Consider the following 13,890-nt stretch of genomic DNA (forward strand, 5'->3'; position numbering starts at 1 on the left):
GTCTCTTTGGAAACAGTAGCCTAACACTGATATTAATCACAATCCATATAATTACTGTGTCACTCACTGAAGGTAAAAAATATTACTATCCAGGTGAGGAGATCAAGATTTTTAAACATACACTATGTTGCATAAGTGTGACTATATTTTCTGCCAAAAAGTAAGTATTCAACAGAAATGTTAGAAGAAAATATATATGCAATCTTCAAACATTGCACTGGATACTAACCAGATACACGGTGATGACTTGAATGTCTAAGGAGTTGCATATTTTGAAAAAAAACCCTTTATATTGTAGTCACCCTAGTATTATAGTCAATATGTAAATAATTATCCAATTGCCTGTGCTGGATGCATTGGTCATCCATATTTCAAGGAAACTTATGTCCATATTATTAAGACCAGCTTTGACAGTGGACTGTCTTTCATGAATGAAACTATCTTTTTATATGATTTTTTACAGTTTCTTGTTTTAGCCTATGAATTGGTGTTTGTGGTTGCTTGAAATATCCACTCTTTCTTACTGGTGTTGCATGGTAGTGTCCTGAGTTCCTAGAGCCTCCAGCAGGAAAAGACTTGTGAAAGCCTATGTTTAGGTTTGACTTGGCTGAATGTTCTCAGATCTGAGGGGAAACTATTGACTTCTAGCTAAATCAGCTGGTCTAATCAGAGATATCACCTCTTCCTACAAAACTTACTGTACTACTCCTATTAGTACATTTCTATTTGTTTATTTCCTTTATATATGTCCTGTATTTATTTGCATATGTCGTTTCTCTTTCCACAAATATTCTCCAAAACCAGACCACAAGCTTTCCTGGGAATAGGTCAAAATATTTGCAGGTCCTCTGCCATGTATTCTTTCCAGTTTTGCCTCTTCTAAACTTACAATTCATGGACTTATGACTAAATGAAGCACATTTTTTTCAGTACTGTCTTCAGCATGACCTGCTTATTCCAGCCCTTAAGATGTCTTCTCAGCTGCTGAAGCAGTGCTTTATGGGTCTTTGCAGTGAAGAGTACTGGGGAGCTGATCTGTGTTGAAATTATCTGTAATTTACTCGTTAACTTTTAGGTTAGTTTTAACCTTTGCCAGTGAGGTGTGGGCTACTTAAACTGGTATTATCTGTGATAGCAATGCTGCTTCTGATTTGACGAGCATTTGATTAATGAGATTGATCACATGCTTCAGGTTAAGTACTTAAGTGAATTGTAGTTAGACCAAAGAGTTTACTGCATTGGTTACTGTGGAAAACTATGTTGCTACTATTAAGGTATGCTTTTTTTGTGGTTTGAAAACTTTTTTATTCAGGTTTGTCATTCTGCAACTCCAAAATATTTTAATGGTTAGAATTTCATCCACATTTTAAGGTTAATTTGATGTTTTTAGTAGAGTGATGTTTTTCAAGTGATTGTCTTTGGCATAATGTAAATATTGCATTAATTATTTTTTCTCTTTTTTTTTTCTTTCCCACTGTCCCTTTTTTCCTTTTAATACTTTATTCTTCATGTTTTATCAATTGTTTCACTTTTTTTCCTCAAATGTACTTCTTTCTCACACTCTTGATTTTCTGTAACAATTCTCATCCACACAGATAAATGCTGTGAAGCCACTAGACGTGAAAATGGAGGCCAGTCCTTGCAGCTGACTGCTGCTGGTTTCTCTTTCATTGTAGTCATAAGTTTCTGGTGCATGTTTTGATGGTGTTGATAAGGCAAGCAATATGTTTTCTTCCTTTCCCCTGTGAATTTTGTATTTAGGGAAAAATAAACACAGGCCTGGATTAAAAATTATACTTTTCTAGAACTCTTCTAAAGTTTCCACTTCTAATTAAGGTGTAATTACTTCAGTCACTGCATGAAAAATTCTTCAAGTGGCTTTTTGGGAGCCCTGTGTGGGTTTGTATGACCTTGTGTGACAAATTCTGCAGATTATGCTTGGCTGTTCTGTGTGGCAGAATTCAGAGAATAACTTACTTGATTTGATTCTATTTTCTCATCCATATTTTGGTTATAAAAAACCTATGCATAGGCTTGTATATGTTTTGGTGAGTAGCATAGTTTTCCAGACACACCATGAATCAATCTCTCATGATAGCATTTCAATTCTGTATTAATCACTTCCCAGAGTTGTGCTTATATTAACTCTTTTTGTGAAATACTTTCTTTAAAAAAAAAAAAAAGCCTTTTTATTTCATATAGAAACATTTTATACTATCTAGTGGTTTTTAACAAACATTTCTTCCCTACCATACGATCTGTGAATTGCTTTAGCTAACTCCATGTATTTGCTGTGTGCCTCTCTGCAGCCGTGACTTAACACACAAAATAGGTCTCTCATGTACTGCCCTCCAGACTTGCCTCTTGGAAATGGTGCAGTGCCATGTTCCATTTCATGGCATTTGTTGGCCCTGACTCTCCAGGGGCATTATTTTGAACTTTAATAAACTACAGGAAATGGAGTTGGTTATATTTTACATGCTAAAAGAATAGCTTTCAAACTGTGCAATTAGAGCAATGGGTACAAAGCCTCAGAAAAAGTTGTTCTTTTTAGTGAAAATCCACATAGCTTTTTTTTTTAACCTGCATATATTTGATTTCCGTATTGGGGCCTAAGTTTATATAGTTGACTTCTCTGTTGTGTACAGAATAACCCAAGAAAGCAGTACACTTCAGAGCTAAGGCAGAATTAAAGTTTTATTTTAGGGTGCTTCCCTTCAAATTGTTACAAAATCTAATAGATGCAAACATGCACAATATGTTGAGTGGCTTTTTTCTTACAGCTCATTTGTTTTGAGGTTTATTACCATTAGCTTATAACTCCAAAATGATTTGTCAAATTTTAGTTTTTCTGGATCAGTTAAAGGGATATTCTCATTTCTTAAATACAGTGGCTATAGTCAGTTCTGTCAGTTTCAATTTATTCTTGGAAGTCTTCATTTTTAAATATCACTAATACAACCTCTTCCCATCCACAAGAGATTGAGTGAGTTTTCTAAAATGACTGCCATGTTGCATGTAAGATATTTTCAAAGCGTGTGTGTGTAAAAATTGGAAGACTTTTAATATGTTGACAGAAGGACAATCTTCATTAACTTACATATTTAGCACAAAGAAATAGCTTAAATTCAGGAAAATGCCATGCTAAAAATCTTGGTTTCCTCGTGATCTGTGGGGAAAAATCTCACTGAGTTAAGTGGGGCCACTGTTTCATCCATGGCCCTTTCCACTATGTTATATGTCCATAACTCAACCAATGCCATTGACTTGAACTTTTGACTACTGACATAGACTACTACTTTAATTTTGTAGCTGTTACTCTCGTAACAAACGCTATTTATTTATTTGCTTAATGTTAAGAATATGCTTAAGTACTTATTGGACCTATAGACAAGTGAAGAAAAACAAATTATTGATACAATCACAGCGAGTAAGCACCAGTAACTGGGTAAAGAAAGGTCTTGGATAAAACTGAAATGGCCTCATGGCATGAAACACACAATAAAGTCTTGTTAAGGTTGCATAGATAACCCAGTTTTGGTGTTGTCTTATTTTGCACTCTTTTCCTGATTCCTAAAATTTACAGCCATGAAGCTCTTCTAATAAACTTTTTATTATCTATTTTGCATATCATTTATTTGTCTCTGTTCTTACTTTTCTAATAAAACGAGACAGCAGACAACTAAAAGCAGGTATGCAAATAAATAGGAAAATGCAAATTTCCAGATCATACACCTATTCTTGTTAAATGTTTTAAGTACTCTTTATCAGTTATAAGTCTATTATCTTATCAAATCATTCTGATGTTGCAGGGTGATGTATGATATAGGATCAGGGAACAGAGATTGACCAACTCTGAACTGTCCAAATAGACACTGAAAGGGCTAACGAAAAGTTTTGAGAAATTTTAAAGAAGCTAAACTTACATCATGAGAGACAAGTTTGCTTTTATTAAAGTTCTTTATGCTCACTGCCACCATATCAGTGGGACAAAGAGACAAATTTTGATCACATCTCTGTTTTCCACCAGATAGCAGGTTCAGCTGGAGACTATGTCAGTTTCCCGTGTTAATTGTGAGAAATTTTATGTCTGCTCTAACTTATATTCTTCTGCTTTATGTGTTTTGAGGTTATCGGGTATTTTGAATATGTTCCTTTTCTCCTGGCCCTATCCTATGATCAGAGACCAAAGAGGATGAATTAAGGCCATATCATGGAGATTCTGTGACGGTAGTGCCAGGCATTTCTGGGCAATGTCCCTAAACCACTGTAATGAGAAAGAAAAGGAAAATAAGGTCCTTGGGTTCTCACATATCTTTTTAGATGAGTAACTGATACACTTGTGTTTGTATTTCTCTTTAAAAACATTTCATAATTCTATCTTTAAGAGTAGTGAGAACAAGGCTATTGTACAGTATTTTATACAGTCTGTAGGAAGATAAAGAAGATCTTAAAAAAAAAAAAAAAAATCTTGTCTTCCTACAGACAAGAAAGGAGAAGAAATGAAAAGAGACACTTCCAAATTAAATTATAATTGGTAGATATAGACTCAGCAGCTTTTAAATTGTAGTTTGAACTGTATTAAAATGATAAATATATCTTCACAAATTGAATTTGATATTCTGCTGTCATTAGTACTTAAATGTTAGTTAAGTAAATTTGTCCTTTAAATGTAGTAATTGTAAAAGGGATTTTAGCTTTTATGATTGACAATGTAAGATGTTACCATTTTTCAACATTGTCACATATTTTGAAATGCTAATTTTCAACTGTCTGTAAGACTGAACTCCTAAAATGTTCTACACTGAACTTATGCCTTAAATCCAAATTGATGGCACAGAAATTTAAAACATGGTAATGATTACTCTGTAATACAGCAGTATATCTCAAAGGAACAGTATTTTAAAAAATGTTTTGATATACAACCTTTTAAGTGTAAGGCTGAGTTCTTTCCTAATCTGATTTTACTTGTTGTCTGTCTTGTTTCCTGAGTTTTGACAACTTCCTACCATTTAGAAATTATTCATGAGTCAAATGATTTACATCATACAACTTCAAATGTGATCCTTTATTTATTACAGTAGGGTTATTAGAATATGCTGTCTAGATAAATAGCAGACATATTGCCCGGAAAAAGATGCATATAATGCATAAGTTGGAAATAAAATGTGTCTATCTGTGTGGTCCTATAGGATATGCAAAACCTACTATTACTATACAGTAAAGTAACATTCCATTTTAATGTTGTGATGGAAGTATAGGGCCAAACACTGATGTAAAATTTATGATGTGTATATGAAAAATAGATATTTAAAAATATAGTAGTTCTATTAAAGACATAATGGTATGACCAATATTCAGTATGTAAATAAACAAACTGGAGTTAGAAATAAATTCATGGACCTCATTATCTATTATGTTTCTAGCATGCAAACTTCATGCACCAAGTCTATAGCTCCACTCACGTGTATATCCAAATGTGAAACTATGTAATTAAAAGGTCTGTCAAAACAATATTATATTTTTAAGAGAGGTAATGGAGACACACATACAATGTGTGAATTTTTTTTTTTTTTTTTTTTTTTTTTTTTTTTTTTTTAGTAACAGTATCCAATCTTCTACCCATTGTCCAGTATGATTTTGAATTTCTTGTATATTTAGGATTTTGGTGGGAAAGGGAAAAATTCTAACTTTCAGGAAGCAGTTTGAACAATACTATGGCAAATGTAGCTTCTGGTGTCTATAATGGTCTTGCCGAAACCTCTGCTACGTCTAGATTTCATTTGAGCATACTTCATTGTACTTCATCCATCCCGTTTCTTCAGGTGTATAAGGAATCTTTAGTTTTCCTTTAATACACACATACTGGTTTTAAAATATCTGTGACGGAAACATACAGGGAAAATCCTATTCCCTCTAATGCCAATAGCAAGCCGTAGTAATGTCACCGGGATCAACTATCAGTTGTAGAAAATCTTCCAAGTCTGCCTGTTTAGAAATACTACCTGAACTTAGAGTGTTGTCATAAATCATAATAGTAGTAATTTATCTTTGTTAGAAGTGCAATTTTGTATATGTAAATTTGCTATGAAATACATATATCCTGTGTATTTGACCTTACTGGAAGTTGCATGATTCATATAGCAATAAATACTTCACCATAACAACATTCCTTTGTACTGCCTATGACATTTATTTCCGTTTTTAATTAATAGCTCAACAATTGCTACTTCCATTGATGTGCTTCTATAGAAATCCTGTTTTCTCCATAGAATTTTGATTTCACATCTCAGTTAAGGTGCACCTTGTAAGTTTTTATAGAGAAGATGGTTTATTTTCATAAATTGAAAAACAAAATCAATATATTAAGGGTATTGTGCTAGTCTGCAAGAGATGCTTATGTTATTAAGAAGGATTTAAGACACAGGAGTAGATCCTTGAGGTAGCAAACTATATTTATATATATTAGCAAGTGAGCGATATCAGTTATTGCTCTTTACTTTTGAAGGATAGCACTTTATAGATCTGATGCTGTGTGTCAGTGAGAACTCATCAACATTTGGGAGCTCTACAGGAGATTATTAATTGGCATTTAGCATATGGTAAATTGAAAATGCTAACATGAGTGTCTGACTTTCATATTGTGTCACCGTGGTACAGACAGTAGGGCTATAAGATTAAACTTAAGCATATGGGCAAGTGATTGTAGCTTGGGAGTTACATTAAGTATAAATATTTTCCCAGCAGTAGGTCAAGCAGCTGTGTTTATTACTTTCATATTGTCTAAAATCCTGAGAAACTGTAGGAGTTATAATTGTCATCATGGTCACATTACATAGTATGATATTAATATTAATAGTTCTGAATCTTTATTTTACATGTCCACTACTTTTGTAGAGGCAACTTCCCGTGAACGTGTTATTTTCATATAACTTTAATTATGATACCTGTTAAATGAGCTGTAATACAAGCAAAGTAAACCTTACCTGGTGTATGTTTCCAGCACAATTACATTTGAAAATGTTATATACAATGTATAAAAAAAACCCTACTTCTGTGAACAATATTGTAAGCCCTACAGTTTCTATAATCTTCTGTTTTTAAAAGCAAAAAAGAATTCTGGATTTAAAATAATAGGTTTTAATTTATGAAGCAATAACTTTTTTCTCCCATCTTATTCATGTTTCACTGCCATCTTGTTTCACTGATTTCTTCAAGCATGCAGTACTTACTGTCATCTCACAGCTTTCTCCCTGCAGAATGTGTGCATGGTGTTAATGTAATGTCCCTCAGCACCTATCCAAACATGATGTCAAGAAATGTATGTAACTGTGTGCATGTCTTTCATCTGTTGTTCAAAGTTCATTTTATTTTATGCAACCTTTGTCTTCATTTTCATAATAAAGAAAATTGACTTAAAGCATCTCTGTCTCTTCTTTATTACTGATGATCCCTCTTTTCCTTGTGTATTTTTTGTATTATCTACATTATGTATCATGTAACTGAAGAGATTTTTGAACCTTGTATCAATATTCTTGTTTTGGCTGTTAACTCCAACATTTCATCTGATAGTGAAGAAACTTTTTGGAAAACAAAATCGTTAATTTAAATTCCTCAGTTTTTATTTAGGTTCATGTTAGGTGGTGCTCAGTCTACCAATAGAGCAAGTATGTAAAATGTCTGTATAAATACACAGGCTGGGTACTTGATCCTTACTGATTTAGTCTGACTTCTTGAAACAATTACGTTCTAAAAAGCAGGTGTTTTTATACTAGGAAAAACCATATTGGTACATGACATCTCTACCAAATACAACTGTGTTGCCACTTGTAATTGTACCAATGTAACTATTTCAAGTAAAAGAAAAAAAAAAAAAAAAAAGCACCCCATACTAGCAGCACTCATAATAATTAACTTCTTTTTGTATAGCTAATGCTATGTAATAGTTACGCATTTAAAGTATTATTCCATGTAGTACTACTGAGCTCAGAACTTTGGTGTTTGCATTTGCCTCCGTCATCAAGAGCTAAAAGAAAGTGCTGTCAAGCCCGAACTGTTATCAGTCCAAATAGAATCCCAATGCAGTTCAGCTTTTTTCAGGCCTCTTGACTATGCTACTCTGGTTATGGCTGTCAGCCAGTATAAAGCTGCAAAAATCTCTTGGATCTCTGTGGTACACGCACAGTGTGATTTTTGAATTCCCCAATTAACACAATAAAAATAATATAATAACAGTATTTGGAGCACATACAGCTGTATGCTTGCAATACACATGTCAATCTTAATTAATCTTCACATGTTCTTATAAACTCCTCCAAGAGATATATTCAGTAAATCTGCTGTCAATTTGAATTGAGGGAACTGGGACACAGTCATTTCCCCAAGGCCTTCTAACAACTTGGGCGAAGAGCTGATGACACAACTCTCCACTGAGCTGCCTGAATTGGACAGCCTTTTTCCCTCAATACGCAGGAGGTCGGGGCTGTCTCTGCCCTCCCCTTTAGTTTCCTGGTTAAAAAGCAGAAAGCGTTGCAGCAGTGGATGTAAATTGTGGCTTCTTTGGTTTTGGGTCTTCCCTCCCCTTTTCCCCCTCTTCTGTCATTGGTTTTCCTGTCCCAAAAATACTGGGGAAAGTAAGTATTGATCAGCAGGCTTGATTTGTAAACAGCTTGTCCTGAAACTTTTTTTTTTTTCTTCTTCTTCTTGGCCTTGTATGGATGATGCTTGCACAGCAAGAGCTGGGATTTTTATCCTGTTTTCTCTGGGGCTTCCCATAGAAGCAGGCAGTGGTGAAAAAAATATTTACTTTAGTTTCTGAGTTGCTACATGAAAGAAGAGGCTTTAGCTACCTGATAAGTCCTCATCACATTTGAAATTCTTCTGAGGCTTCTTGGAGATAGTTTGATGATGCTAGGGAGTAATTTTAAAATAATTAATAAACCACAACTCTAAAGAATATTTTCAACTTGTAACTCAGTACATGTTTTCCAGTTAACACAGCCGCCTTTTCTTTCCTTTCTTATCCCTCATGGGACATGGACAGGGCTTCCTTGAAGGGAACAGTCAAGTTGCTGTTCCCATTTATACTACAACATTTGTTTTGTTTGGTTGTTTCATTTACATCTCGTATAAGACACCTGCATGTGAAAGATGCTGTAAAGGGCCATTAGCGGAAATGAGAACTCAAATCTTAGTAGACAGAAAGGCTCATTATAAAAGAAATCTTCCTTTAAAATGTAAAGGCAAAAGTCATTTCAGAAAACTTGTCTTTGCAACAGGAAAAAAGAGTTCTACTGCTCAAAAAAGTATCAAAAAAGCATAGCATAGCTGAAAGCACCTTTTGGAGCATGCACATCTCTAAAATTGCTAATCTTTGTTCCACTGCAGGCTCTGTGGCCTGTGCATGGCCATCTCTGCCCAGTGGCGGTGCCTGGCAGTGCAGCGGGTGCTTTGTTGGCACTTGCAGCTTAGGAAAATGAGTGCAAGAAACTCCATTGTGGTCGGGCTCATGTTCAGAGTCATTAGTAGTGAACTAACTGATTATTAGTTTTATCAGAGATGGAAAATATGTCACTTAAGGACAGAAAGGAAGTTAGAGGGAGCCTTCACTTTAGGTAGTTAATTACATCAGGCTCAATAATGCTGTCCTGTTTTTTTTTTTTTTTAAAAGCTGTGTCTAAAGCATAGCTGTCAGAATAAAGTTACTCAGTTGTGCAGTGCAAGGTACATATCCTCATGTGCTAGTACTTTCAGCAGTATCTGTTCTAAGAGAAAGGAAAAAGGAAAAAATCACTGAGGGAGAAAAAAAAGGATTAAATTTAATGTTGACTCTAGTCTTGTTATCATCTTTTGTATTAAGGAATTGGATCAAAAAGATCATTACTTATTGTCTTGGTCTCTTTCGCATATGTTCCTGCAATAAATGCTTGTGCAAGCAATCATAACTGTTTAAAAGTTGATGCTGCAGTTCTATTTTTTTTAAAAAAATTTCATCTGAGGGGAGACATGTAGGCGCTGGGAACTTACCTGGTTCAAAAGCCAGATTTTGTTGTTTTCATTGCTGTTTTTATTGCTTTTATTAAGCAGCCCATGCAGTCTGGCTGTCAACCAAATTGTAGGAGCTTGTTTATCACTGGGGGGTTGGGGGCAGGAGGGTTATTGCTTCTTTGCTACTATTTGCCTCCCATGGTTTTTACTTCAGTAAGGGACAGGAGTGCTTGTACTGGACAGCTCTTATACAAAGCTACGAATTAGTTCCTCCTCTTCTTAAAATATAGTCTGCTGTCATCCTACCATCCTGTTTAGGTGCTTCACCGTAAAAGCCGAGTATGTGCTATCCCCATGTGCTACCAAAGATACAGTCCGTTCTGAGTACTTGTAACTTGTGGGATTTGCTGTGTCACACAGTCCTTGCTTGCATCCTGATCACCCACAGCAAAGCAGGTGGAGCACACAACAGCTCCCTTTAAAGCTCTTGTTGACACTTCCTGGTAGAAAATAAGGAGCAAAGAAGGGTGAGTCCTGTAGTTTAGACATTTAGATATCCATTATCTATATAAGAAAATGCAGAGAAGCACTAAGGCAGTGAAATACAGATATCAGACATAATTAAAGGGGAATGACTCTTTTAGCTGCTGCCAATGATTTCCACTAATTATGTACAAATTTGAATGTACCTACATCCCCAAAGAGAAAAAAGGAAGTACTTCAAACCACTTGGGAAAAAAAAGAATAATTGCAATGATTAAAATGAGGATCAGGCCACTCAATATTTGCAATACCTGCCCCCAACGCACACACCCCTTAGGATGTTTGTGTACCTTTATATATCTGGGGTAGACCCATAGTATGCATACATGTTACCTGTGTGGAATTCATTCAGAATTACATTTCTGGTAAATCCTGTTGGTTTTGCTCTTCTCATGATGTATCCTTGTGCATGTTGTTTGGATGTGTATCTTCTCTCTCTCTCTCTCTCTCTCTCTCTCTCTCTCTCTCTCTCTCTCTCTCCAGAGGTCTTTAGGTTGGTGGTGCTCATTCCGGCAGTAGTCTTGGCTTTCCACCCTTATAGTTTTTAATGGTAGAAAATTTATACAGCTGTTTAACTTTTTGGTACTGTGTTATGATTGTTTGGGTGCCCATCAATAGATACTATTTTTAAGATGTATGTATTTTATTGTTTTTAGGGGTTTTGAATACGTATATAAATATTGGAAGCCTTTGATTCAAAGCAGGATTCCAGATCAGGTGTACTGTCAAAGACGATAGCTGTAGTCAGTGCAGACATAACCATGATGGTTGGACAGCCTGTACAATAGTACAAAAGGGCAGTTTGAGAAGATGATAAACAAGATGATTCTTTATTCTGCCACCATCTAATGCGGCATTTTCAAATTCCTTCTCTAGCTCATGGTTTTCAACTGGTGAGCTCCAGAGTAGTAGCTCCTACTTCAGCTTCAGAGCTATGTGAAAGGAAGGAAACTATTCAAAGCATGATACCCCTGCACAGTCATTCACACCCATTCAAATGTAGGTGTCAGATGCTACCCCATGAGCACAGGGAAGTGTGTTGTATCAATGCTTTTTTCTGTACAAATGTAAATAACTGGAAAAGGTTAAGGGCTATGTAGAATCATCTGTCATTCTTTGGCCATGCCTGCTAAGGAGAGGGGAAGGGAAGAAAGACACAGAAAGGAGCAAAGGTGGGGTTTTCAAGAGAACTTCATATACCACTTGCAATTATTTTATTTCACAAGCAGTTGAATCTATACACCAGGATTGTGCAAGCATACGGGCAAATTCTGTCACATCAAAGGACCTACATTTGTGTAACATCAATCTGAATATAGGAGTTTTGCATGTAAAGTTCCTATCTCTTTGTGCAGAAGCAACAGCTTTAATTTTTTCTATATGAAGTGTACCTGTACACTCTGTGTATGCATTTAGATGGTGGGTCTCCTCAGAAACTCTTTAGACCTGACTCCCTTGAGAGTATCTGATCTAAACTGCTTAAAAAAACCTCAGAATTTACATGTGAGGGTCCACAAACTTGCATTTTTCCATTTTTTTTTCTCCTCACTGGGAAGTTCTGAATTACTTGCTGAAGTTCTTCAGTGTTCTTTGGCATTCTTTGAAGGATGATTTGTGCAAAAATGTTCAATTATGTTATTAAAAGTTAGAAATACAACTGATTGAGTAAATAAGGGCTTGAAAATTGCCAAAACTTTCCATGATGTTTATAGAAACCTGCTTCATTTTTTTATTACTGTTCTGAAAGGTTTGTAATCTTATTTCCCCAAGTACTGTGCATTGGTAACCACATATTTGAAGGAGTGGATGAACAAAGTGATTTTTTTTTTAAGTTGGCAATTTCTTTCAATATCATGACAAGGTGTATTATATTCTTTATGCCACACTTTTTATAATAAAAAGCATATTATTTTAAATCTAGCATATATTTGACAAATTATAATTAAAACTCATTCAGAACTGGGGAAGTTACACATTTTTTTCAATCAGCGTTTTAAAAGGCACCATCAGGGTTAGATTCCTAAGACAGGTATACAATAAACCTTTCTAGAAAAAATTTAAAATCTGATTCACTCAAATTAAATCTGAATTTATATCATGTAAATTAAGTGTGTTTTCAATTAGAAAAAGAAGGCACATAATGTATAAATGCATTATTGTGGTAAGGCACAAAATGAAACTAATATTTTGAGTGCATTTGGTACATAATAGAACACTAAAAAAATCCATTTAAAATCAGTGTTGCTTATAATGTATTTATTGTATTGTTATTTAAGAATTGTCACAGTAAAGCTAATCGCAATTTAATTAAAAGCAAAACTTTTTGATAACAGTTTTTTTCAAAGTTGGTTTAAAAGCTATATACACTATAACTAACATTTCATCTAGTCAATAAGTTTATATTTCTGTTGATGTCATAAGATATTAATGCAAGATTTCACATTATCGTGATACCATAAATACGTTAGGATATGATTTTTTGAAAGCAGTCAAGATAGATAGGCCTAAATCTATTTTTGCAGTGGTTGGCTATAACTATATTACAACTGACTTTTGCAGGTGCAGAGGTAGATCAGTACAAAGTCACAGTAATTTAAACAAGAATAGAAACAAGCCAAAAGTGAACTTAAAAAAAATTAATATAGTGTCATTAATATTAAAAATAAACCATAACACAGGATACTCTTTTAATACAGAACTTATCTCCCCAAAGAGAATTTCTGCTTATCTCCACAAAGAAAAAGGATAGTCATAGTCCATGCCCAACTGCAGGATTAGTTAGTGTTCTTGTTACTCTTCAGGGCGTGTGAGATAAGGGAGAGAAATGTGGATGCAATTTTTGGAAACGTATCAGAAATAATAAAAAAGCAGACTTCCCAAAGGTTGTAAAACAAATCTATGAACAAATGGGGAATTCCAAAAGGGAAGGATGTATTATAAAGTCAAAGATGGAAGTAGTTTCACAAAACTGCTGAAATAGGTGGAGGAAAAGTTGAGATTAAATGAATAGAAAAAGGAGAATGAATCAGAAAACCAGGAGCAAGGCAAGGGGAAAACAGAAGAGGCCCAAGTAAAGTAAAAAGGAGAAATAAATGAAGAAATAAGAAAAAAAAAAGTTCTAAAACTATATATATATATATATATATATATAAATGTAAAATCAGTCAAAGAAAATACCCTGGATATCATACCTAATTAATTCAGTTACGCATTTCCACAAGCTTCCACAGCTTGGTGTTCAGTGAAAGGTTATAGGATATTTCTTGAGATTTATAAATTCTGCAGGGTTTTCTTATTATTATGGATATTAATGCTATTTCTGGTGATCTGTCACCAACCAGTTATATACCTTTTGTTGCT

At 34.6% G+C, this 13,890-nt stretch overlaps 1 protein-coding gene across 2 annotated transcripts in view; it reads left to right on the plus strand.

Moving 5' to 3' along the window:
- The window catches only part of NCAM2 (neural cell adhesion molecule 2), a 321,358-nt gene that overhangs the window by 282,883 nt on the left and 24,585 nt on the right, over positions 1 to 13,890 (plus strand). The window contains exon 16 of one of the 2 annotated variants that reach the window (XM_026108972.2): positions 1,596 to 5,578. The exons of the other annotated variant lie outside the window; for it this stretch is intronic. Coding sequence (XP_025964757.2) covers positions 1,596 to 1,702 — 107 coding nt within the window. The 3' untranslated portion in view covers positions 1,703 to 5,578. Of the gene's footprint in view, positions 1 to 1,595; positions 5,579 to 13,890 lie in introns of those variants that run through there. 2 annotated transcript variants of the gene reach the window in all.

The sequence above is a fragment of the Dromaius novaehollandiae genome, chromosome 1 (genome assembly GCF_036370855.1).
Source record: "Dromaius novaehollandiae isolate bDroNov1 chromosome 1, bDroNov1.hap1, whole genome shotgun sequence".
Taxonomy (NCBI): domain Eukaryota; kingdom Metazoa; phylum Chordata; class Aves; order Casuariiformes; family Dromaiidae; genus Dromaius; species Dromaius novaehollandiae.